The sequence below is a fragment of the Schistocerca piceifrons genome, chromosome 2, assembly GCF_021461385.2.
Source record: "Schistocerca piceifrons isolate TAMUIC-IGC-003096 chromosome 2, iqSchPice1.1, whole genome shotgun sequence".
NCBI classification, from domain to species: Eukaryota; Metazoa; Arthropoda; class Insecta; order Orthoptera; family Acrididae; genus Schistocerca; species Schistocerca piceifrons.
This window is the reverse complement of record NC_060139.1, coordinates 1,022,903,922-1,022,930,218: the sequence shown is the minus strand read 5'-3', so window position 1 is coordinate 1,022,930,218 and position 26,297 is coordinate 1,022,903,922. Positions and strand designations below refer to the sequence as shown.

The 26,297-nt window shown below is 43.4% G+C and overlaps 1 protein-coding gene across 1 annotated transcript; it reads right to left on the bottom strand.

Moving 5' to 3' along the window:
• Positions 1 to 202: 202 nt before the first annotated feature.
• Positions 203 to 24,645, bottom strand: LOC124777916 (hemocyanin A chain-like). Its single transcript, XM_047253469.1, has 10 exons — positions 24,567 to 24,645; positions 21,730 to 21,863; positions 18,993 to 19,362; positions 16,174 to 16,580; positions 13,596 to 13,760; positions 11,924 to 12,052; positions 9,824 to 10,133; positions 7,556 to 7,692; positions 5,755 to 5,862; positions 203 to 388 (listed from the first exon to the last, which is right to left on the bottom strand). The coding sequence occupies exons 1-10, from the start codon at positions 24,643 to 24,645 to the stop codon at positions 203 to 205; spliced, it is 2,025 nt and encodes a 674-aa protein (XP_047109425.1).
• Positions 24,646 to 26,297: the final 1,652 nt, after the last annotated feature.

The following is a 26,297-nucleotide window of genomic DNA, read 5'->3' as shown; positions in this document are numbered from 1 at the left end:
ATAAGTGATACAAAGTCGTTGGTCCGGTACGTAGCAGATTGAGATTCATTCTTGAGTTGAGACGCAGAGTATCTGGACATTTGACTTCAGCAGCATTGGTGCAGATTGTTGTCGTCCGAGTGTTTGAGGAATGCTTTGAGGATGCCGGTCTCCTTGCTCTGAGTCAGGCGTTCTGCGGCGTGTTCGGCGGAGGCGAGGTGGCTCAGACGCTGCCCTTGAATGTGATGGTGACGTCGCGCTGATAGATGTTCTTCGTGAAGAAGCTGTCCTGGTCGATGCGGCGGTCGAAGGGGAAGCCCATGGGTTTGGCGTCTGGGTAGCGGTGGCCCAGGGTACCGCAGTAGCTCACAGAGCCGCCGTAGTCGTAGTCAAAGGGAAGGTCGTTCACCTGCAGGCAGACACAGCACGTGGTCAACGAACGTCACCGTCCAAAACAAACCGCGAAGTGGTAAACAGAAGTAATGGATAAAAATGCCGTAAAATACTGAACAGAAATTCAGTCCTACAAAAAGATGCTGCGAGTTACTCTTTAGCTCTATTACGTTTTGTATACAGTGGCTACCAAATTCAAATACGGCAACTCCGCGAAGAAATCTGCTGTTTAGATTACGCGGGAAGAAGTTTACATGCTATTCTTATCCACATCAAATTTCAGAATCACTTCCTTCGATGTATTACTTGACTTTTACCCAGAAAATTTTCGTCTTACTCTAACAGTTATTCGTTCCATCTGACAATGGACGTGACAGTGATTCGAAACTACTAAAGAAACGACGAAGTCAATAATAACAATTATTATGCACTTTGGATAGTTACGAAAGCTTTATTATGAATACGTAAACTGCAAGACGTAGTTCGTTTACAGCATTTGTAGATTAAGACAAACTTTTGGCCAATGTCGACTGCAATATATTCCTTGAAATTCTGATGGTAGCTGGTATAAAATACAGGGAGCGAAAGATCATCTACGCCTACAAAAGTAATCAGACTGCACTATTAAATAGTCGAAGAACATGAATGGAAAGAGTAGTTGACAAGGGAATGAGATACTACTGTTGCTTATCCCCAATGTCAGTACATTCGTACACTGAGCAATCTATGAAGGAAACCGAGGAGAAATATGGAAATGGATTCAGAATTTAAGGAGACCAAAGAAATACTTTAATATTGGACAGTGAGACTGTAATTACATCAGATACGGCGAGGGACTTGGAAGCTGAGCTGTCGGAATGATTAGTATGGTGAAAACAGGTTAAGGGGCGAATACAGTAACAACAAATCATGGGTAATGGTTCGTTGGTTGATATGGGCAAAGGGACCAAACAGCGAGGCCATCGGTCCCTTAGGATGAAGAAACGATGGGGAAGGAAGTCGGCCGTGCCATTTCAAAGGAACCATCCCGGAATTTGTCTGAACCGATTTGGAAAACTTAAACCAGAATGGTCACACGCGGGTTTGAACCGTCGTCCTCCCGAATGCGAGTCCAATGTGGTAATCACTGCGCCACCTCCCTCGATCAAGGGTAATGAAATTTAGTCGAATTATACTAGGATGCCGTGGAAATGAGATAAAGCCTGAGATATCACAATCAGACATTTAAAGAACGTAGTAGAAGAATTTTGCTTTTTCGGAAGCACTTACCGACAATGACCAAAGTAGTGAGGACGTAAAATGGAGACTGGCAATAGCACCAAAACTATTTATGAAAAAGAGAAATGTGTTACTATCGGATATAAATTTAAGTGTCACCCAATCTTTCATCAAGGTAGCGTCGTGTCGAAATTATGAGTGGGTGATAAACAGTTCAGGCAAGAAGAGAATAGAAGCTTCCGAAATGTGCGGATGTAGGAAGATTAGGTGAACTGATTGGATAACGAAAAATTAGGAGGTACTGAATCGAACTAGGTATGAAAAAGACTTACCACTCGATTGAAATATATATATATATGTTGTGACTTGGCGAGACAGCCAAACCACTATGAGAGGAAGCCGAAAGGCACGCGTTTAGCTCACGCAGGCTGGCGTGAGCTCTGGAACAGGTCAAGGTCTTATAGTAGCAAAAATAGTACGTGATTTCTGGAATACTTAACTTTAATCCATAATTGGTGAACATCGGTCTGACGGTACATGCATCACAAGACAAATAGCAAATGATAATGGCGCCTTGCTAGGTCGTAGCAAATGACGTAGCTGAAGGCTATGCTAACTATCGTCTCGGAAAATGAGAGCGTAATTTGTCAGTGAACCCTCGCTAGCAAAGTCAGCTGTACAACTGGGGCGAGTGCTAGGACGTCTCTCTAGTCCTGCCGTGTGGCGGCGCTCGGTCTGCAATCACTGATAGTGGCGACACGCGGGTCCGACGTATACTACCGGACAGCGGCCGATTCAAAGGCTACCACCTAGCAAGTGTGGTGTCTGGCGGTGACACCACAATAAATAAATAAATAAATAAATAAATATATATATATATATATATATATATATATATATATATATATATATATATATATATATATACGATTCGACTGAAAGATGGGTATACGTTCGGTTCGACTGAAAGATGGGTGTATACCACTCAAAATAATTCGGTCAAATTCGAACTATCGGCCATATGTGGAGTCAATGTAGTTAACTACACCACCCGAACGTGTTGTGTCGTAGGCGAGCATTCATTGTACTTTGCACTCACTTCCTCGGCGCTCTGCACCGCATAGTTCATATCTGAATACGGCTTACCTCATGGAAGAAGTTGTTTTGCATTACAGAGTGGCGCAGGCGAGTCATGTATGGCGAATGACATGCCAATTGAAAATTTAGTTTTGCGCTTTTCTCTGTAGATTCGCAATCCCCTCGCCAACTCTAGCTCTGTACATATTTGTCAGGGTTATCGACAACGCTTTTGTTTAGAATTCAGAGGATTTGTCTTGTGATTTTTGTAAGCATATCCTCCATTAATACTTACTGTATATTGTACACTCGTGAACTTCGACGACCTGCACATATTTAGCTTCTCATAGACAGCAGACTGTACTGCGAGTGTTTCATAGTTCATTTACGAATCACTGTGTGCAATGACGGCAACGAAAATATGATGGCAGAGTCCCACTGCGATGTTCGATGAGAACGATTTTCGTGTTACGCTAAACACAGACAAACTGCCGGTTATTTCTTCCACTGGAAGTCCACTATTCGTAACATCTAGTACAGTGCCCAATCCATAGATAGACACTGAAAACAAACCACGAAATTCTGTGAGCAGTCGATGATTCTTTTAAGAAAGGTACTTCTTGCGTTAGACACTAAATAAAGGACCCGTATGAAAATATCAATCTTAAGTCCCACTCTTGAGTTCTCGCATTCGCCTCTTTCGTGTCGCAGTGAGGGAGAAACGCATGCCATAAAAAGATTTCAGAAAGCGTACGACGCATCTCTGGTAGGTCGGTGTTTATGCGAAATTGCTCCTATATTTAGCTGTATATTAGCAAAGCACCAAATTACCTCGTTTAGTCCATCACTCGTCAAAGTTATTAACGTAGAAAACTATGTAAAACCCTGCTCCATCGTGTTACCGTTAGCATTATCTAGATACTTGTTTTTAATGTCACTTAAGGCTATTGGCACTTAAGCCTAATGACTTATCGATTTCACAGTACGAGATTAATTCTCATTAAGTGTCGCCACGACGTACTTTAGGTACGCTGAGGCCACGAACACGAAAGCACACGAGCGTGCAACAGGAGCACGCAGCAGCAGTGGGAGGGAGAATGCGAGTGCGCGGGCGGTTTAGTCCCAGCGCTGGGAGGGTGCCAATGTGCGGGCAGTTAAGCCCAGAAGGGAGCCGCCCGCCAGCTCAAACACGTTTATGCTGGAGAAACAGTCGGCGGGGCCGCAGTGTACACGGCAGAACTGCTCCGTGTTTGCACAAGGACAGCATCGGGGCAGCTAGCTCTCCGTCCTGTGTCGACTAACTTGAGAGCCAAGAGAAGCAATGAAAGCTAATCGTTCTGCCGTCTTTGTCTGCGCTGCATCGATATTGTGGCTAGTCACAAACTGTAAGTAACATAGACCGCGATGTACGACAAACAAAGCGTAATACCTTATATAATAGAGTCGTTCAGTGATAGTGGGTAATGTGTAATCAGAGAACTTCCGCATTTACAAAGGGCTTCGAGAGGACTGTCCACTGACTCCTATGTTATTTAAAATTTATATGGGAGACTTTTTAAAGTCACACAGAAGCATATAAAACCCGATGAGAATGTCAGCGGGCGATCATAGCCCGTACTGTCCCCTATCCGGTGTGCACCAGGTGATAAGTGCCGAAGACAGTGCGCGACTCTACCTCCGTGCAGCGGAAGCTGTTTGAGGAATATAACAAGTGGAGTTTAAAAATAAACAAAAACAAAACTGAGTACGTGGTAGCGGGTGACCCAGTAATAAGAGTAAAAGAACATGAAAGGTGGGCAACAGCAGAGAAGAGAGTGAGACAGGGGCTTAGAATATCCTCCATATTATTCTGTCTGTAAGTTGGAAAAACAGCGATGAAAGGCAGAGGGAAATTTGGAAACTGGATTAAATATGGGACATAAAAACTAAAACTTTGAGATTTGATGGCTGCATCGCAATCCCGTCAGAGACAAGGAAGAACATGGTTGAGCAGTTGAGCGGAATAGTTAGTGTCTTGAAAAGTGGTTTTAAGATGGTTATCAACAAAATTAAAACAATGTTAACGGAATGAGGTAGAATTAAATCATGCGATTAGAGCATGAAATGAAACACTAAAAGTAGTACACGAATTCTGCAGCAGAACGAGATGACTGAGGAAGAGAGCATATAAATTGAAAACCGGCAATATCTAGAAAGGTGTTTCTGAAAAAGAGACAATTGGTACGTAATACAATTTAAGTGCCAACAGCCTTGTTACACCGGTAACACCCGTTCGCGAAGTTAAGCGCCGTTGGGTTTGGCTAGCACTTAGATGGGTGACCATCTGGGTTTGCCGAGCGCTGTTGGCAAGAAGGCCGCGCTCAGACCTTGTGAGGCAGATTGAGGAACTAATTCACTGCGAGGTAGCAGTTACGGTCACGAAAGCTGACAACGGCCTGGAGAGCGATGTACTGATCACATGCCCCACCATATCCGCATCAAGTAACTCCTGTCGGCTGAGTATGATTCGGCGGTCTGAAGGTACTGTTGGACCTTCCGAGGTTTGTTCGGATGGAGTTTACTTATAATTTAATTTAGAAAAAATTTGTTACGAAGCCTTTTCTGAATGTATTAGTCTATGATGTAGCCTTTTACGAAAATGAAAGGAGAATGACAAGCAGCTGGGTGGACAGTGGAAGTGATACGTGAGTGATAAGCAGTAGTGTGGACAATGGAAGCTTTTGAAGTGAGATGCTACAGGATAGCGCTGAAGATTAGATGGGTAGATAGCGCATCTGTGGAAAAGATCCTGAATCGAAATGAAAAGAATAAAATTTGTGGAACAATCTTACTGAAAGCAGCGATCGGTTGATAGGTTACATCTTTCTGCATCATGGGACGAACGGTTTGCTATCGGAATGTAGTGTGGAGGAGATAAAAATTATAGAAGAAGACCAGCGCTTGACTAGGGTAAGGAGGTTCAAGTGGACGGACGGTTGCAGTAGTTATGCAGAAATGAGGAGGCTTGCGCTGGATGGACGAACGTGGAGAACTGCATGAAACCAATTTTCGGTCTGAAGGCGACAACAACAACAGGTGGAAACTCACCTTGTCCTTCTCGTAGTCGGTGAGGACGACAAACAACGTGAAGGGCATTCCGTCACGTCGGCCCTTGGGCAGCAGCAGGCGGTCTGGGTATCCGCAATGACGTACGTCCTGTAAAAAAAAGAAAAACAACAACAACCGTTATTAAATTTCTTAACACGTATCTGCGACAAAGAAGTATTACAGAGTGTTTAACGCTGTAACGTGTGGGCCAAGGCTGTGAACTAGAGCACGAGTTAGGTATCACACAGGACGGCCGAGTTGTCACACATCCCAGCTCAACTAACGTTGCTTAAACATTACGGCCATAACTTTAACAGAACAGTGACCTAATTTCTCAGCTAGTGACCAAGACATTACTGCACCGGTCGCGCTATTTGTTCTTCTTCTATGTCCGCAGCTCGTGGTCGTGCGGTAGCGTTCTCGCTTCCCACGCCCGGGTTCCCGGGTTCGATTCCCGGCGGGGTGAGGGATTTTCTCTGCCTCGTGATGACTGGGTGTTGTGTGCTGTCCTTAGGTTAGTTAGGTTTAAGTAGTTCTGAGTTCTAGGGGACTGATGACCATAGATGTTAAGTCCCATAGTGCTCAGAGCCATTTTTTTCTTCTTCTATGGCCTCTCAGTGGTGTCACTGGGTGAAAGTTGTACCAGCCTCCCATCCAAGAAATATCTTGTTGCTGATCGTGATCGGAACCCGTTTTCCTTCTGGCAGTTTATATAATCGTTTTGTCTTGGAGACCGACGTCAATAGTACACTATTCTTGCCAAATTTTTGAAAATTTCAGGAAAAACGTTCTACATAAGGAAGTATATCCAGTAGACAAAGTAAATGTTGTTGTGGTCTTCAGCCCTGAGACTGGTTTGATGCAGCTCTCCATGCTACTCTATCCTGTGCAAGCTTTTTCATCTCCCAGTACCTACTGCAGCCTACATCCTTCTGAATCTGGTTGGTGTATTCATCTCTTGGTCTCCCTCTGCGATTTTTACCCTCCACGCTGCCCTCCAGCACTAAAGTTGGTGATCCCTCGATGTCTCAGAACATGTCCTACCAACCGATCCCTTCTTCTAGTCAAGTTGTGCCACAAGCTCCTCTTCTGCCCAGTTCTATTCAGTACCTCCTCATTAGTTATGTATAGTCATTTATGAAAAGTGAATTGCGCCGAGTGTCTCTTACCACTGCCTGGAACGTATAACATAAATGCAAAGTGTGAACCTCGCAGCTCATAAGTTGTCACAGGCTGTGGTCTGTACTTCTGTAGTGAATTACAGTCTTGATCCTCCCCGGTTCTGAACCAATAAAAGTGTCGCATTGTGGAATCGTATACCTGCTGCACCGTCAACTGAACCAGGAGCACAGGATTCGAAATTCAGACACACCTACTGCAGTGCTACAGAAGAGCGGCGCATATCTGTGCTGACCCTTCTCGGATTTCTCTCAGTCCTTTTGACCGAGCCAGCTGATGTGATGGTTACGGCGCTGGTCACACGTTCAGTAGGGGCAGAGTTCAGACCTCCAAGAGTTCAAGATCTGAAACGTCCGTTCTTCCACTAAATAAGTTAAAAGTTCAGTTAAAAAGAACACAGCCCTTTAGTTGATTCGAGGATAAATACAATAAATACAGTACCAAACGCCTTTGACAGTTCTATGATCTAAAGCGCCATAATATTTACCACGAAGTCAATGGATCTCATGCCTGAAGAGTCTCAAACGATTTTGACTGTCCTTCGACAATGAACCCGTTGATCCGTTAGCCATAATCTCGACTGACGCTGGGTGTGCGATTTCTGGAGGAGTTGGCGGCCTACCTTGTTGACGGTGAGCTGGACCTTGCCGGCAATGGCGTCCTCCACCCTCTGGGTGAGCACCTTGGTGGTCTCGCGGTCAGGGATGGTGACGCTGGACTCGCTGGACTTGCGGGCGATGACGGTCTTGCCGGTGTTCACTGAAAACACACAGGCCACCCAACAGGTTGCATCAGTCTAAATACCACGAGAACTACATATCGGAACCAAAAAATTAAAATTAAAATTTGTTCGTTTCAGAGGGGGACATCCAACGATACCAAACTCGACCCCCTCCTCACCCCATCGTGGGAGTGGGGGCAGAACGGCAACATTGAAATGTCAAATAGGAAGCTCTTATTTTCATTGCAGATTCGGATTCTACAAAAGAAAATACATAATTTTCGCCATCCAATGATATTTGAATCAATCCCCCCCACCCCAACTACGCGGTGCGAGGGTAGGATAGTTAATTATTGCATAAATTTTAATAGGACTGCACTACCTGTTATGATTAGTCGCCACAGTGGTTTGTTGAGCAATCCCCTCTTCGTTTTGTCGAAGGAATACTACGTTGAGATTAGGGTTTCCCATTAAAAGTTATGAAATGAATTGTTATCCTACCTCAGCTGCGAGGAGGTATTATTGGATAGCATTTTGAAACACTATTGCTATCTATTTTGATTTTTCCGATTACTGGGCCACCTTTGGCGAAACAAAAAATGTTTCAGAGAAAACTTATAATTTTTTTTCCTTATAATCCGAATCTGCGATAAAAACGTGGGTCTGCATTTAAGATTTCGAAGTTGCCGCCCTGCTCCCGCAAACGCGGTGGGGTAGAGGGTCGAGTTTGACATCACTGAATGTCCCTATCTACGGCGAACAACTTTTAGCTGTAAATTGTTTGTGCAATTTTCGAGATATTTCACTGTTTCAGATAAATTGAACACCCTGTATATGACAAGTTCTATGAAAATGCTCTAAACAGTAAATATCTTAGCAACGTTAACAGCAGCAAATTTCCTTTCACTTGGCCAACATTTTCTAGATGAGAGGTTTATGATTCCGTGCCTGTAAAAAAGATGTAAATCCAAAATAACAATCAGAAGGTGATACATTATTGACTGATGTTTCGGCCCCATATGCGGGAAATTTCCTCACAAATAAAGCAGCAACTGCCAAATACCTGAAGGTGTCTCGAGCAGTTGTGGAAGAAACATCTCTGAATAGCTTTATACATCAACCTCGGCGTTTCAACATAGAAATTTTAATCGAAATAAACACGACACGTGGAATTCTTCGTTTATTAATAGAGAAAACAGTAAATGGTTTTAAAATTGTGAGTTTCAATTGCTTATTTTATCTTTTAATTGCGATCTTTTGCTAATTTATTGCCATTATATTTGCATACACAGCCAGTCTAGACTCTTCATTAGGCTCTTCTCCGATGGTTATTCGTATAATTTGACTATGTAATACAAACTTTCTTGTGTTTGTTACCTTCACGTCTATTATTTTCATTTGCTCGACCGAAAGTTCGGAAGAAAATTATACAACGATAAATCCTGCGATGTGATGAACACCGTGATATACGTATCCGAGAAAATTTCAAAATGGTGCTAAAATTGGCTACGCCCTTTGAATGCACTGAAACAAAAAACTGTGCACTTCAAGAAACGCAGTGACTGGAATATCTACAATTCGCAACTGGAATCAGTCAGTGCCTATAAAAACTTGGGTGTAACAATTTCTGCGAAAATGAAAAGGAGAATTATTTCACAGGCTCAGTCGATCCTGTAACGGAGACTGCCAGCACAATACGTATGCGGCATATTTGTCAAGTGTGAGGAACCCATACAAATTAGGACTAAGTGAGATGCTAAACGAAAACAAAGAAGGGCAGCACCAATGGTCCTCATTCGTGTGGCTCACACGAGGGCCTGAGAAAGGTGTATCGGCAGGTGCTTTATTTGACACTAACTACATACAACATTTCAAGCGAAGAATGCACGAATATGCAAAGGCCCTCCACTCCAGTAGGGACCATAGAGACAAGACTTCCCGCGCATCATACGCGATTTCACAGTGCCCTGCGGAGCATGTGTGCAGGTGTAGACATCGCGATATCCTGGCGGAACTACGCTGTCTGACAAAGCGTATACTGATAGAAATTTTGGTGCAGATGAAGTCATAAACCAGTGCGTTAAGATTGAACCGCATTTCGTAACAAGTGTAGAGTCTTAAGCATTTCTCCTCTCTTTGCTGATACTTGGTGTTCGGTGCGGTGCCTACCTTTGGCGACGAACTTGTCAATCTCGACGATGTAGTGCCTCTTCTCGTTGATGGGGATCTCCTGGCCGAACCAGTCGTACTTGGGTCCTAGGAAGACGCGCACGGTGACGAATCGCTCGGCCTCGCTGTTGACCCTGACGCTGAAGACGAACGGCTTGTGGTTGAGGCGGCGCACGCGGGCGTGGATGCTGACGTCGGGCAGTTCCTCCGTGTCGTCCAGGGCGTTCAGCAGGTCCACGTCGAAGTACTCGAAGAACGTCTCCAGCGGGTCGATCTGGACTTCCTCGATGGACGTGCCTGGCAGCTCGAGCTGTGGGAGTAAGGTCGCGTCTGAGCAACATCTTCGTAGTGCCCAACACATACAGAAATGAGCAATGAAGAGAGTACATGATATCAGTCTTCGATAAGAGAAAGTTCAGAATGTGGTCTTTCAGTTATATTTATGATAATGTTCTCTGTTCTTCTAAGCTGGTGATTACCTTTTGGTGATGGGTCAATGTGGTATATCTCGAGAAGATGGCGGAAATATACGGGCTGGACTGAATTTCTGCGTCTGAGAAACGACCAGTTGACACCGTCCTCAATAGAGCGGGCAGAGTGTAAAAACACATTAATGGAGGTACTAATATGCAGCAGTGAGAAATGGTCAGTTGGCGAGGAGGACGCGTGTGACTCGAAACATTTTTCAGGTTTGTGCTGGGGACATCAAAAGATGAAGACGGAGGAGTGAGGGGAAATACTCTCCCTCGGCATACTGGATGCCAGAGACGGATGTTGCTATGCTGCACAGATCAAGAATAATAGAAATGAGGGAAAGTCTTGTCCATGGTCTGAGTAAAGAGGGTTACCGAAGTTAACGAAAAAAATCTGTCTATAGCGATAAAAGTAACGTAATGGGTAATATTGATGGTATATGGAAGTTTGTAGTCTCCCAAACGCTGATACATACCTACTCAATGCAAATATTTCAAACATGTTCCAAGTATTAAATTATTAATACAGGTATAAACGACAAATGTACATGTTATTTCTGCAATAGATATAAAATACTGACGCCGTGTTGGTAGAAGAAGGTAGCGGATGCGTAGCTCCTTGTACTTAGACAGTAATCAGGAGCAAGCAAGAAATGTAGGAAATAAACTGACAGAAATATAGTTGACGGAAAATGTACTCAACTATTACTGTATCTGGCTGTATAAAGCAGAGGTGTGAGGTAAGACTCGTTACAAAATTTGCATGTGCAGTCATAAGAAACTATTCTGTAGGTGTACAAAGGACGTAAGTGGTTGTTCAATATTGTAGGCAGGCCGTGGAAGCCATGAGGATGTGACAGGTACGGAAGAGAGATTGACTTCTACAATCAACAATTAAGTAGTTAAAATGTGGTTGTCTAACGTTGCAGGCAGGCCACGAAAGGCATGCGGATGCGACAGATATGGAAGAGTGCATGGCTTCTGAAGTATGGCGAAAGTGGTACATTTAGAGAAGCACGTGGTCAATACTGCAAAGAGCCAGTGTAACCCTGTCACAACGTAGTCACCTTTGTAAAGCATCAGAGTAGTACATTAACCTGTACCCTCCCTCCCCCCCCCCCCCCCCCCGTATAGAAACAACATTAGCTGCCTCCTTTCTAGTTACTACGAAGGTCACTGGTCAGAAAACTTCCTAGACCCTTGAGAACACTGCTATGGTTATTAGCAACTATCATAACTGATTGCACTTAGCATATAGGCACTCTCCAGCTATCGCACCCCCCCCCCTCCCCCTACTCTTTACGTGCTGTGAATCAAACTGGAAGAAGAGCAAGTGATACCTTGCCTAATACGCTACGCAGTTGCTGCTTAATATAAATACAGTTGCGAAAGGCTTACACAGATATGGCAAGAAGACTTGAGTAGCTCCACTGTAGAACACGAAGATCATTCGATATCTTATTTATGTTTGCTGTCAGCTGTTCTGAATATCGAACTGTTTTGCAGTGAAAGCATCTGTTTGATTGGGCGATGAGTGTGTTTTGGGAATTACGAAGCAGCTAGGAGCAGAATTTGCAACAGATGAGGTAGTTTAGGCACGGGGCAGAGTAGCAGCTGAGTACTGTACCTCCTCCGAGGTGTAGCGCGGCAGCAGGTCCTTGTGCTCGTAGAAGAGGTTGTCGATGTACTTGTGCAGCCGGAAGAAGGCGGGGTCCCTCGTGGCGGTTTCGAAGTGCTCCATCACTCCAGGTGGCATCTGCAAACGGACAGAGAGGCGTCATTAGTGACATCTCAGAGGTCTTAAGAGTAGAAGTCATCCGCCGTGTTGCTTATGTTTCGTTACGATTAATGTCAATTTCGTTCTAATCATCTGTCACCATTTTTCGAGTCAAAGGTATCGATTTCTTACCAGTTTTATTTCTGCTTTCATTATTTTCGTCTTGTTGATGACACACAGAAACTGATGCTGAAGCGCAAATCCTGACATCATTTATTTGCACTTGACTTATTTCTAGCCCTTCCACATTCACATTGTTACACATGTCTAAAAACTTCCAGCATGCTGGAATAGCTGCGGGTCAGCAACGTCTGTTGATCAGTGCTACGAGAAACCAGTCCAAAGCTGCAAACTTCACTTTTTTGTTATTAATTCGATGACTAGTTTTGGGCCGGGGCTCATTTTAAAATCATCGGAACATAGTCAAAAATGTTTTTTGCATTTCTGGAAATACGATTTTTGACTATGTTACGATGATTTGAAAATGGGTCCCGTCCCAAAACTACTCATCGAGCGAATAAAAAAAGTGAAATTTGTTACTTTGGACTGGTTTTCCGTTGTACTGGTTACACATATTCCCTACAACGTTTCTGTGCCTTTTCTATGCTACAGTTTAACGGTGATTCTAGTTGGAGTTAGGAAACGTACTCTTATTCTCTTTGTAGAAAGTTTGTCCAATTACAAATTTGTCTCAAATATATCTTTTATACCTTGTTTCAGCTATCCACACGACAACTAACACCGTAGTTACTTGGTGGTAATGCCCTACTTATTTAGTTGCAGTTTCACCCTGTAGAACAGCCCTGAATTCAATGGAAAGAACCTGACCACGTTTGAAAAGCTTCCTCGGGAATTGGAAACTTGTATCGGTATATTATCCTTCTCTCATAGTCAAGATATAGCTTACACTCACTCATTACCTTTTTACTTCAGTATGTAGCATTTCTGAATAAATGTAAGTTTGTGATATCAATTTGTGCAATGTCAGGAAACTAGACTTTTGGCATCTTTGCAGAACTAACTGTCGTTCTCGTTATTCACTATCTTTTTACCCTCCTTGTAGTTCTATAGCACAAAGACCTATTCAGGTCGAAGTATACAGGCTTATAATTCAAGTGAAGATATGTACCGGCTGATGCACTGGGTAAGTATTGGACAGGACGGGTTTCCGTAATCGATGTCGCAGTTGCGTCGTTTGCGCAGTCAACTTTAGGAGAATCACAGTTTCTCCAACTAACATTCGGACTGCCGTATCGATGACGCGACAGACTGCTGTGAACGGTGCCTGCACGGAAAGACGTGTCGAGAATGGTATTTAATGTCCTTCTACCATGCACATCGAAATTCTTCGGTGTTTCTGACATGTGGTAGACGTGTCGTCAGAATTCGAACAAACATTTCAAGACAACTGGAAGACTACTGAGTTGTTTAACATTTAGTTCTCTCTCGTGTTTGCTGCAAAGCCCTACTGGGATGTGGAGAGTGCGTAAGACTTGTTGACGAGCAGCTGTGGGATACTCACGTTGAACTTGCGCTTGGGGTCTGTGATCTGTCCCAGCATAATGTGGCCGTAGTTGTGGAGCGCGCCGTAGTACTCTCGGTGCTTCGATCCGGTGGACGGCTCAATCAGTTCTCCAAGGACGTTGATGCCCTCCGGGCTGCTGATGTTGTACAGGTCGCCGGTTTCCTGCGGGACAGAGCAGAAATTCAAAAGTGAATCACCCTCTGCATCAGTAGCGGTGTGATAGACGCAACAATCAACTGCCGCGCTTGTGGCTGTTTAGAAGTTTAAAATTGACCAACCATAGTAACTTTACATTTAGAAAGCAGATTAACGAATGAAACTATCTACAAGGGCCACGAAAAAGAACCCCTAAACTATAGTTATATATGTGAATGAGATTTTAAACAGATCTTCTGCAATACTCGGAAAAAATAAGAAACAGGAGGCTATTGCACAGCACAATATCATCGGACCAAGTCGTGCAGTCCTGACAGGCTCAACATTTAACTATTATCGTATGGGTTTTGTGAAGTTCAACGAGTGTTGTTCTTTAAAAACGTGTACCGTGTTACTGGCTGTATCGTTGCAACACATTAATATGGACACGAGAACCATAACCATAAGGAAGATATGGTAACCTATACAACAATGTAAAGAAAATCCTAAGATTCTAGAGATTAATACCTCAATAAAACTACTCACTAATGATAGCACAATGTGCCGAAACAAGTTTGCGTAGTGAAAAGATAAGTTGTTTTCACAATAGGCTACCTAAATTTCCGTAATTCGTCATTTAAGCAGGCTGTGAACGGCCAGTTCCGTCGATCCTTAATGTTTGATTTCACAGACAAGAAACAGGAGAGCGAGCTGACAATCCCTTTCCTACCAGTGATAAAGAGATGGGGAGAGTGTAGCTGCTGGGTTTTACGTGTAAAAGTATACCCTCACAAAGCAGGAGGTTAAAAGTACTGTTAACGGAACTGAAGTGTTCTTGCGAAGAATGGCCGATTTTGCACAAGCGATCACTGCGACGGCAGGTAATGTGTTGTTCATGTAACGTGCTCTGCTAAATTCCCGTTTTCAAGCCTTAAGTGTACAACGGAATATGAGCTGTTAGCAGAAGATCGTAAGGATAAACTCATTTACAGAAAACTTGTTCAAAGAACGCGTAAGCGAATATATAGTCCCTCACCTCTGAGGTAGCAGTTGGCTGTCGTACATTGTTATCCAACGCCAAAGTTACCTGGTAGTTGTGTTATGATGTAGTCTTATCATGGAACTGTCCGGGAGTGCCTAATGAAGTCTGTGAATAATGGAGTAGAGAACTAGACAGTACAAGACCAACAAATGAGGATTCTCTCGTCGATGATGTGGACTGAAGATTGTTCACGGTACCGAAGTACCCACTGCGACACAAATGCGAAATCTAGCTCGCATATATCTCACGTTACACCCTGAAAGTAATGGTTGAAAGCAGCGTGGTTTTAGCCGTTCTTCTTGATTATCGACAAGCAACTGACTCAGTATCACACAATGCTATAAAATGAAGTTTGCAACTGGACTGAGGGTTTCCTGGAAGGGAGGATGCAGAATGTCATCTTGGATATGCAGGTGTCTACAGACGTATACGTAATTTCAAGCGTGCCCCAGGAGACTTCGTTGGTTCCTCGTTATTCATCTTGTGTGTTAATGAGCTACCAGGGAATATTATTGGTAACCTCAGATTTTTTGTAGATGATGGGATTGTTTATAATGAAGTACTGTCCGAAAAATTCCGTGTATAAATTGGTGCAAAGATTGACTACTAGCTGTTAATGTGTGTAATATAAAACTCTGCAGTCCACAAAACGAAACAATTTAGTAACATATGAATACAATACCAATGAGTCTGAATTACAATCAATCGACTGATAGTTGATACTTGGGTGAAGTAATATGTAGAGATATGAAATGGAATGGTCACGTAGGCTCCAGTCGTTGTAGAGCAGGTGGCTGACTTCGTTTGACTGGTATGAATCTGAGAAAATGCAATTAATCTACAAAAGGTATTGATTACAACAAACTTGTGCGAGACAATTGCTGAAGTGTGTGCGACCCATAGAAAATAGGACTAACATGTGATATTAAACGTTTAGAAAGTAGGGAAGCACCATGAGTGGCCACAGGTTTGTTTGACCCACGAGGGAGCATTATGGAGGTTCTGAGAAACTTGGACTGGCAAGAACTTGAAGATAGTTGCTAAGAGTTTATGAAGGTCAGATTATACTAACTACAGAGGATTTGAGCAATCATTTTTCCCGAATTCCTTACACTAATGGACTGGGAAGAAGCCCTAATAAATGTTACAGTGGGAAGTACGCTCTGCCGAGCACTTCACCGTACTCTACAGAGTACAGTTATTCATGTCGGTTATTGCAGTATGACGTCGAGCAGGGTTTGTTTTGAGGGGAACACAATGTGTTGGTAATTGAGAATCAAACCATCGGGACTTGAGTTACGCCTATAATTCCATCAAATGTAAGAGCAACTCTATGCAAGCGTAACTGGAACACCCGGTACAGGCGAGCCATGCACTTGCGCGGCTGACCACACCTACCGTGATCACGGCCTGCTGGGAGATGCACTCGCGGACGCGTCGCGTGTAGTCGATCATCTGCTGGACCTTGATGTTCTGCAGGTCGTGGAAGGCGAAGTTGTCGGGCCTGGCGGGGAACTCCCCTCCGACGCGGTAGGTGGTCTGCGGGTAGAAGCCGTCCTTGATGCGCTCTGTCCAGTAGAGGGGCTCGACGAAGGGCAGGTCGTTGGACAGGCGCTCGAGGTCGAAGCGGGCGATCAGCTGGTGGTGCATGTAGTAGAAGAGCTCGCCCTTGCGCTCCTTCCTGATGCCGTACTCGTCCTCCTTCCACCAGAACGGGAAGTCCATGTGCCACTGCGAGTGGTGCGAGTTCATCCCCAAGTCCTCTCCCAGGTAGGCCACGCGCTGCTCCGGGTTGCGGATCGTTCCTACAATATTGCAAGGGTTTGTTTTATTTTATTGGCCTCTAGGTACACGAACACAGCCAGTTCAGACTTACAAGGATGCACTTTTTATACCTGGGATTCACAGTCATGTAGAACTACATAAAAGACATCATATTTACGCCACTGACTGTAACACTTCCTTTATTTCACGATTACAATTTCGACCTTAGGCCATTATCAAGTGAAGATCATACGGCTATTAGGCCATGTCAACCTAAAATGAGCTGTCAGATTTATGTGTCCCTGTCATTAATATTAAATACTTTGGTGACGCTGTTCATAGTGCGAGCACACACATCCATATGTCATAAAACAACATAGTCTGTAGACACTCATGTTCGTTAGCCCATCACTAGTCGCATACGCACTAAACTGCAGTGACAGATTACTGTTTACAGGCTACTGGTAGCCGCCTTGGCGCGTAAACGGATTATTGCAGACCGACGAACAACGGTCACATATTGTGTCTAATATGGAACACACCAATTTTCTTCTTTTAAAATACATCTACGGTGAGAAAGTTCCGTATGTAATATAAGGACTGTGCCTGAAGGTAACCTTTCAACTTGCTTTTGAATACTTGCGATCTAGCACTCAATTTCTTTTTTCAGTTCAGAGGGAAGCTTATCGAAAATGAAATATGCTTATAACGCACACATTTGTGATCAATGTTAAGCAAGTCCCATCGTAGCGTACATCGATTTTTCGTCTTACTTTCACTAACGGAACGCTGCAGTTTCTTCTAACTGGGTCAGTACTGCCATCAATAATTTCCCTGAAGGAGTATAAATACGTACAGGGACGGCAGAGGTTATGTGATTTACGGTCGTAAATTAAGTGCTAACACACAAATATTTGGTCGTAACTTGTTATAACCTGTTGTTATTAATCGCAATGGCAGTCATTTTGAGAACAGTATTTGAGATATTATAGCACGAAAAGTTATTTGTTCCTTTAAAGTTGTCTGATCACTGTGTAAAGCTGTTTACGCTGTTGTCCCCCGATAAATGAGGTTTTTAAAATGATTGCTTGATATAGCTGCATTCTTCCCAAATGCCTACTAATAGACACGTACTCATGACTTTTACAATTATACAGTCTATTTCGAAGTTATCGTCTGCTGGTGAGTTTCTTGTGTTTCCACGAGTGTGGTGCATTACTTCGTGACTCCGTTAGTAAAAAATGTAAGCGGAAGGTCTGTGGTGATTACCAGAGGAAGAAAAGTTTGAACACGCATAAAGGGACTTCATTCTGGAACCGCGCGACCGCTATGGTCGCAGGTTCGAATCCTGCCTCGGCCATGGATGTGTGTGATGTTCTTGGGTTAGTTGGGCTTAAGTAGTTATAAGTTCTAGGCGACTGATGGCCTCGGATGTTAAGTCTCATATTGCTCAGAGCCATTTGTACCATAAACAGAAAATAAGCATTCCAAGTTCAGGACGTAACTCTTAGAAGCGTGAGAAGAAGAAGTAAAGAAAGAAAATCACCTAATAATGGTGGGTGAGCTCCTTGGCTGTGGATTGAGTTATTTGTAAAAATATAGCAATCAGCCACTTTTTATTTAGCTTTACTTATGCCAACACTCTTTTCGGCATCTCACCCATCTTCAAGTGACGAAGATGTATATGTATTTCGCCACTGAGGGATATGCAAAAGCCTGAAACGCATCTTGCTGTAAATAAAGAACTACCAAAAGTAGTGGGCTGCTGTGCTTCTACAAGTAATTCAAGTAAAAAAAAAGTAATTAGTCTTTGCCCTGAGGAAGGCCGTTCGAACACGGCCGAAACGTCGCTTTACTTTCGTATTTGAAGCATTTTGAACGTACAAATAACGATTTCAGTAGTAAAGAATGAAAGTCGCCTAATAATGGTGTCTGAGCTCGTTGGTTGAGGATTGAATTAGTTGTAAAAATACAGCAATCAGCTACTTTTTATATAGCTGTATTTATGAGAACTCTCGTTTCGGCATCTCAACATCTTCAAGTGACGAAGATGTAGATATATTTCGCCACTGAGGGATATACGAAAGCCTGAAACGCATCTTGCAGTAAATAAAGAACTATAAAAAATGGCTAGTTGCTGTGCTTCTTCAAGTAATTCAAGTAAAAAAACTTAGCTAGTTAGTCTTTGCCCTGAGGAAGGCCATTGGAACACGACCGAAACGTCGCTTTACTTTAGTATTTGAAGCATTTTGAACATACAAATAACGATTTCAATGTGAAATAATACATAAGAGGTGAGATTTTAACGTAACCAAAGGGGCTTGCTGCGTGAAATATCCCCGGGAGGAACGTTACAGGTATTTACGTCCGAGTACCCCTGAAGAACTGGAACGTAGGAATAGCTGGGGTGTTTTTTATGCCTTGGGTTGGCCCTTATTGTTGGAGCGACTGACCTGTGAAGTTCATGTGCACGACGGCGGGCTCCTGTCTCATCTTGGCCTTGTAGGCGGCGTGGATGACCTCGGAGTTGACGAAGAGGTGGGGGTAGATCTCGTAGGGCGGCGGCAGCACGACGCCGCGCGTGTCCTCGCGGTGCAGCACGGCCACGCACAGCGCGTACACGAACTGGCCCTCGTTGACGCGGTCGCGCGCCCACGCCGCCGTGCGCAGGAACGTCTCCCAGTCGTTGGCGTACAGCAGCGACTCGAACAACAGGATCATCTGCTCGCGGTGCGTGTCGTCGAACAGCGTGAAGATGGCGCCGCGCGGCAGCAGCGAACCGGCGCGGTACAGGCGCACCAGCTGCTTCACTGGGGCCGGGTTCTGCGGGCGGCAGATCACAACACCCCACCCTCAGTAACTTGAGACAAACAAGCATCTGCACAAATATTCTTCACCGGAAAACACTACAATCATTCTCGTACAAGATTTTGCAATACGCTTAACTTCCGAAAAAGCGATTTGCTTATTTTGGCAGGCTTTGCCTTCGAGTCATGAAAGCAGTGAACGAGGAAATGCCGGGTAAACGCCGGGTAGTAAACCGAAAAGCTTATTCTCATATAAACATACCCTGAGAGTTGAAGATGTAACCGTAATACTGGTATAAAAACTTCAGGATCAATGGACAAAAAATATGAACTCCTGTCGCTCGTAACACTATTGATTACAAATCAGGATACGAGGGTATCCAGAAAGTGAGTGCCGAACAGTCGGGAAATGGAAACCACTGTAAAAATCCGATGAAGCTTTGCACAGATCTTTTGGGCAGTGTCTGTAGAACGCCCGTCGGTCGCGTCACAACGCTTTTTTCAGTTCTGAGCGCACAGTGAGCACGTGAATGTACCTAGAAAATAGTGTCTCCCGCCAAGTACGAGCGCCTGGTGGGAAATTTCGCCTGAAGATGTGCAGCCCACGTAACACAACTGTCACGCCGTTCCTTCTTCATGACAATTCGCAGCTGCACTCTGCAGGGGCAATGAAGATCCTCCTACAGCGTTTTCAGTGGGAATAGTTTAATCGCCCACAATACAGACCGCAATTGACCCCCTGAGTTTCATCTTTGCTCGCACGTACCGCTGACTATCAAGGCAACATTTTGGCACAGACAACGAGCTGTAGACCTGCGTAGAGAATTAGCGGAAAGCACTGGCGGCTGCCTTGAAAATTGGTACAACGCCTCGACAAATGTCGAAGTCGAAGCGGCAATTATTTAGATAATTAGCTGGGAGTTGTGGCTAGCTGTTACAAATAAAACATTTTTTGATTATTACAGTAACGCCCATTTTGCGGAAGATCGGAACTTATTTTCTGGATAGCCCTCGTACAATCGTGAGAGAAGCTACAAAACTCCACGGAAGACCGACAGCAATATTACGATTTCTCGCAAGCTAGGTCAACCTCCGTAGCCGAATGCTGTGGGAACTAACCGGGTTCGATTCCCAGTACTGCCAGGGATTTTTTCTTCGTGGAAGGACTGGTACGGGGTGCAGTCAGCCTCGCAAGGCCCACTGGAGCTTCTCGACCGATTAGTAGGGGCTCCAATGTCAAGAAAGCCGAGAACGAGTGGGAAGCGGTGTTTTGACCACATGGCCCTCTATACCGCATCCGATGATACCATCAGTAAAAGGTTATGTGGCGGTAGGTCGGTCATGACTGGCCCATTTAGAGCCAGAACCTGGAACTTTACCTTACCTCGTAAGCTAAAGGCAAAATGAGACCTTACATACGCCTCTATACACATCTGTAATGCGCGAGTGTCAGTTTTTGTATCTTATCTCTTCCTGCCCCCACACTGATGCCTTCCATTTTCTTATTTTTCCCCTATGGGAGAATTTATCTGTTTAATCACAAACTATTTGTCTCTGACACTGTCACTTGCTTTGCAATTTGTCAAAAGTACGACGAACGGAACTTCCCTCTTAGACAGGCTTTCAAATTAATGGTCCTGAAGCAAGAAGAGATCCTAGCTTTCATGTACTCGAATAAATTTTTGCAGCAATGTTCAAGTAATTTATTTCACGTCGCTCGAAATAATGCCAATACGAAGATTTCCTGGCAGTTGATGTTTACCGGTATTAGCGTGCACTCTTACCGAACTTCCACTGTTGGTAATGCACAGGACAGACATTTCTTTACCCGACCGACCATGCTGACTGGTGCTTCCTTTCATCATTTCAGACAAATACCGGCTAGTTTCGTTGATCAACCAAGACCCTACTTTCTCATTCTCGTCCAACAGAGCTAGTGGTCTAGTGATTCCGATATCAACGGGGTGGTACACTCTGATCTTGCCTGTTAGTGGAAAGTACTTACAGTGGAAAATGTCTCTACATAGTCTAACAAGTAAGCAATTTTCATAGTGGTTTTAATGCACCCGAGACCGAGAGCCAACTTATGAGGATGGAAATTCGTAAGTATTTGAACAGTACGTACGAGGTTCCCATGAGAACATCGTCGAAAAGGATACATGAACTTGCTTCTTGCACAGAACCGTCGACCTCGTCGAAACCACCAGTTCTTCTGATTCTCTAATTTGGCATATGGATTTGAGATGTAGGAATACTAGAAGTCCGTATGATTCACTAGTGCCTCTGCTCTCCACAGATAGCTACTACAATACTCACACTGTAGTATATGGGAGAGACAGTTAATTTTATACTATAGGAAGACAGATACGCGAGGAGAGCTTACCCTGTAGCGAGGCAGGCTGTTGAGAGGCTCATAGGCATTGCCCAGCTCGACCTGTTCCTTGTAGCGGTTGGGCTCGTGGACCTTGTTGAACAGTCGTAGGACTTCCCGCTGCTTCATCAGGAAGGGCTTGTCCGCTGCGGAAAACAAGGAGAAAAGCGGTCAGTCTCGCTGGCCTGCGTTACAGGACGACAACATCCGATATACCACCCGAAACCACACTACCTCTCGAATGAGGGGATGGTCTTCACTCTCTGCATAATGATCGACAAGCTTTATGACATTGTAACTGAAAACTAAAAGGAAAAAAATATGAAGAGGGAGCAAGGAGAACAAGTTTCAGGTAGGTAGGTGAGATGAAGACAAAGGAAAGAACAACTGAAGGAATAGCTGACAATTTATTACGATTTTTATTCTGCTGTAGACAGTAAACATGAGAAGTATTATACTCTTTCCATAGCGAGAGCTATGCAATCGAATGTTCGCACTCTCTGCATAATGATCGACAAGCTTTATGACAACGTAACTGCTTAACACACAAGTTAAGGAAAAGAAAAAAAGCATGAAAGGGGAGCAAGGAGACAAAGTTTCAGGAATGTAGATAAGATGAAGAGAAGACAAAAGAAAGAGCAACTGAAGGTATAGGTGACAATTTATTACGACTTTTCTTGTGCAGTACGTAGTAAACATGAGAAGTGTCATACTCATTCCATAGTGAGATCTACGCTTTCGAATGTTCGATTACTACCTTTACGTGCACACTTGTGGTGATTTAATAGTTCTCTCAAGCTAAACAGTAAAAATACTTATATATGCTTACAATCAGCTTAAAATTTAAGCATAAAAGTGAAAATGAATGAATTCAGCACTGAAGTTTTGGCTGAGTACCTAAAGAACAGCCATGTTCAAAAAAATAAATTTATTGATGTCAGACATGAGTCCCTAATTGGAAATCAGTTTTTTGGAGGGCATCATAGCAAAGAAGCATAAACAGTGACCATGTGCGAAAGATATATGCACAAATAGAGTATGAAATGAATAGCTAAAATTAAACAGAAGGTAAAGAGTCTTCTAGCAAATATCTACTACGAAAAATAAATAACTCGGTGCTACATTTTCTAAGTCACGGATTAATAATAAATTTGATAATGAACGGTTCATTATGGGGTACTGATTGTAATAGGTAATAAAGACTGTAAAGATAAACATATCGCAGAGAATCGAAGCCAGTGGACGTAAAAGATACGAATAGGAGGCAGGGTTATAAAATGGTACCGAAGTAGTAGAACAAGTAATGACTATAAGAAACAAATTTGCCTTAAGCTCGCGAAGACTGCAGAAGCTCTTCAGTGCTGACTGCTCTCGACGAACAAGAATGGTACATGGAACAATAAATTATAGTGAAAATACTCTGTGCAACAATTACAAAACTGCACAGCGAGGGAATGGTCGAGTATACCTGCCAGCGCTATTTACTCATAATTCAGTCTTATTTACTCAAAACGACTTAGGTTGAAAGTAGCAGGTTAGACAACAATACTCTTATCGAACGGAATAGGGACCTTTTACATTACAAATAGTGACACAATTCTCCCGACTAAGCAAATAGAAACTTTTGTGTTACGAACTGAAACTTCAGAACTTCGGTTCAGTTTTATCTTTTATGGAAAGCCAGAATTACAGAGTTGCATTGGAAAAATTTAGAGGGTAAACATCAACATTCATTATAACGTCAGAGGCAATAATGCTGAGCTTATTCCAAAATCACAAAAGACAACACATAGCCTCTGGTAGCCCGGAGAAAGTTGGGTTGAGTTGGGTTCTTTGGGGAAGGAGACCAGACAGCGAGGTCATCGGTCTCATCGGATTAGGGAAGGACGGAGAAGGACGTCGGCCGTGCCCTTTCAAAGGAACCATCCCGGCATTTGCCTGGAGCGATTTAGGGAAATCACGGAAAATCCGGATGGCCGGACGCGGGATTGAACGGTCGTCCTCCCGAATGCGAGTCCAGTGTCTAACCACTGCGCCACCTCGCTCGGTGAGAAAGTAAAGTCATCAGTGTCAGAGAGGAGTTGCGACAAATGGGTTTGGGAGTTGAGAGTAGAAGCTAACGAATAAGGCTTCTATTCAAACAAAGCAGACATTAACTGATGCTTGTCAAATCTAAGCAGAAAGCAAGACATAAATGATGAAAGTGACTGTGGCGTTAACACAGATTTATAGTGACCCAATTGTAGACAAAAAAGAGGAAAAGGGAGAGAATCAACACTGATAATGTCCCCTGGAAGAGACAGATCTATTGCCAGAACTGTTGGATATATTTAATGTTAGTTTACTCTTCGATATTATAAATCTTCTGGTTTCCTTTGCTCCTGAGCTGTTTCCTAAAGGAATTCGCAATCACAGTTTAGTAATTTCAGTGGAAGGGTGTAAATGCATATCATTCAAGTCAGGGAAATGCTGTGATGTCTATCGGGTGAGGCGAAATAACATTAAAGCTTTAATCAGGAGTCATCATCTGGACTACACTGAGCTATGATTGTAAGGGCTGATTTATTTAATTTTTTATCCCGATTTGTAGTTGCATTTAGGCCTTACTAAAGAAAAGTTTTGTGCATTCAACTGATGAGAATCCAATGACGTGCTTTTTACGAAACGAATTAAAATAAAATCGTTTCAATGCAAGTGCAGTGACCATCTACAGCGCTGTGCTCCTTGATTCGAAACGTTAGTTAATTTTCTAATTGCATTCCATTTTGGCGGACGCTTGCCATTAAACTCGGAAGGAGTTTATGGGAGATGTAGGAGATGTTATGTGCACTCCGAGGCAGGTGACTTACCCGGTACGTCGCCGATCCCGGCTTGGGCGCCCCCTAGCGCCACGGCCACCACGAGCACCGCTAGCCACATGAGCCTCATGCTGCTGATGCTGCTGTTGCTGCTGCTGTTGGCCGGAGCCAGCGATGCCTTTCCGCTGGACGGAGGCGTATTTAAGGTGGGCCACGCCGCACGGGTCTCTGTCCAGCCACCGTGCGCAACTCGGGCGCAGCGCCGGGCGCAAGTGTTACCGCCTGGAAGGCAGACTACACGTCACGCACCTGCTGAAGCTACGCTGGGTAGGCGTGTGCTGCGCAAGAGGAGTGCAATGTGGCTGAAAGTGTCGCCAGATTTCTCGATAGCTGTTACACTCGCGAGTTGCTGTGGTCGTTCGTAAGAGTGGTGCTTCAGTTTACGAGGTGGTCTGGAGGTATCGAGTTCGACATGAGTTTCTTTTGGCCAATTTCCATCTATCGAAGACAGCTTTTGCAATTGTTTAAATCGTTTGATACCACCTGGAGTGTTACGTTTTCTTTGTGTGTTGTTTATTCCGATCTTAGACCACTGTCAAAGATGCTGGTAAAGGGAAGGGATGAGAATTCAGTGCATTAACAATCAGTTAAAATTTAATTACAGTAACAAAACAGATCATAAATTGTGATTGGAGTGGTAAAAACTTCTTCTGCTTCTATACGTATCAGGCCGATTGTGGCCTGTTGAGGTTCCCATCACGTCTCGATCTGACAGGATCTCTTTTTCTCCTTTGGTTTAAAGTTATTTGTCGGACGTTGTAGCCTCTACGGATCTACTTGTTGTAGATGTTCATTCGATTTCTTTTTGTTTTCATCAAATTCTTCTTTCACGCTGCAGATTTTCAACTCGTTTGGAATATCTTCCTCCCGTATTTTATTTCTTCTTTTACACTCTTTCACCGCTCAAAGAAATCCATTTCTATTCCTTGTATTTGTTCTTCTTCTCTTTTATTGAATACCCACGATTCATTTATATACAAGAGACACCAATGACACTGTTTTATAACATTTCAATCGTGTTCCTTTCCATGTTTTATGCTTTAAAGTTCTAGTAATTGTTCGACAGATACTTCCAAATTATTCAGCTTAATCTGCATGTTTTCTTCGTAATCATACGAAATTTTACATGCAAGCCAACTCAAATGTTTTACCTATTCAGTAGTTTATCCTTTAACTACTGTCTAACATCTCGATGAATATTTTCCAAACAATCCATTGACTTAAATGTACTATAACTTAGAGGTACTATAAGATATTTTCATATAATATCTTGTACGTATTTCATTTAGTTCATAAATTCCCTTGTGTAACTCATATTTTGTTCCAAAAATCAGTGTACGATAATCAGAATATAGGAGTGATTTTAGCTTTATCGAAATCTTTAGTTGTACGCCTTGTGTATTCTAGAATTCCGTCTACCAACTGCAGCGGCAGTGTAGGTGTAGAGCACTGTGGAGGATAAACTATAACCTTGTCTCATGCTTTTATTTATTTTTATCGGTTATGCGTACATGCCTTCTATATTTAGTGATGCTTTCTTAAACAGACTTTTGGTTGGTTATGTAAGTTGTATAAGACAACCTCTGTGCTTCATTATTCTCCGTAGCTTTTCTCGAATTGCATCACCTTAATATCTATAAAAGAAATACGTGTCTTTTTGTTAGGCTCTCTCTCTGCTTTTCAATAAGCTTTCGTAAAAAAAAAACTACATCAGGTGACGAT

Excerpts from the sequence above, each read along its gene's own strand:
- LOC124777916 (XM_047253469.1), bottom strand. The coding sequence starts at position 24,645 with ATGAGGCTCATGTGGCTAGCGGTGCTCGTGGTGGCCGTGGCGCTAGGG. Across the intron at positions 19,363-21,729 it reads ACAGCCTGCCTCGCTACAGG|AACCCGGCCCCAGTGAAGCA; the intron begins GTAAGCTCTCCT and ends TGCCGCCCGCAG. Across the intron at positions 16,581-18,992 it reads CGTGCACATGAACTTCACAG|GAACGATCCGCAACCCGGAG; the intron begins GTCAGTCGCTCC and ends GCAATATTGTAG.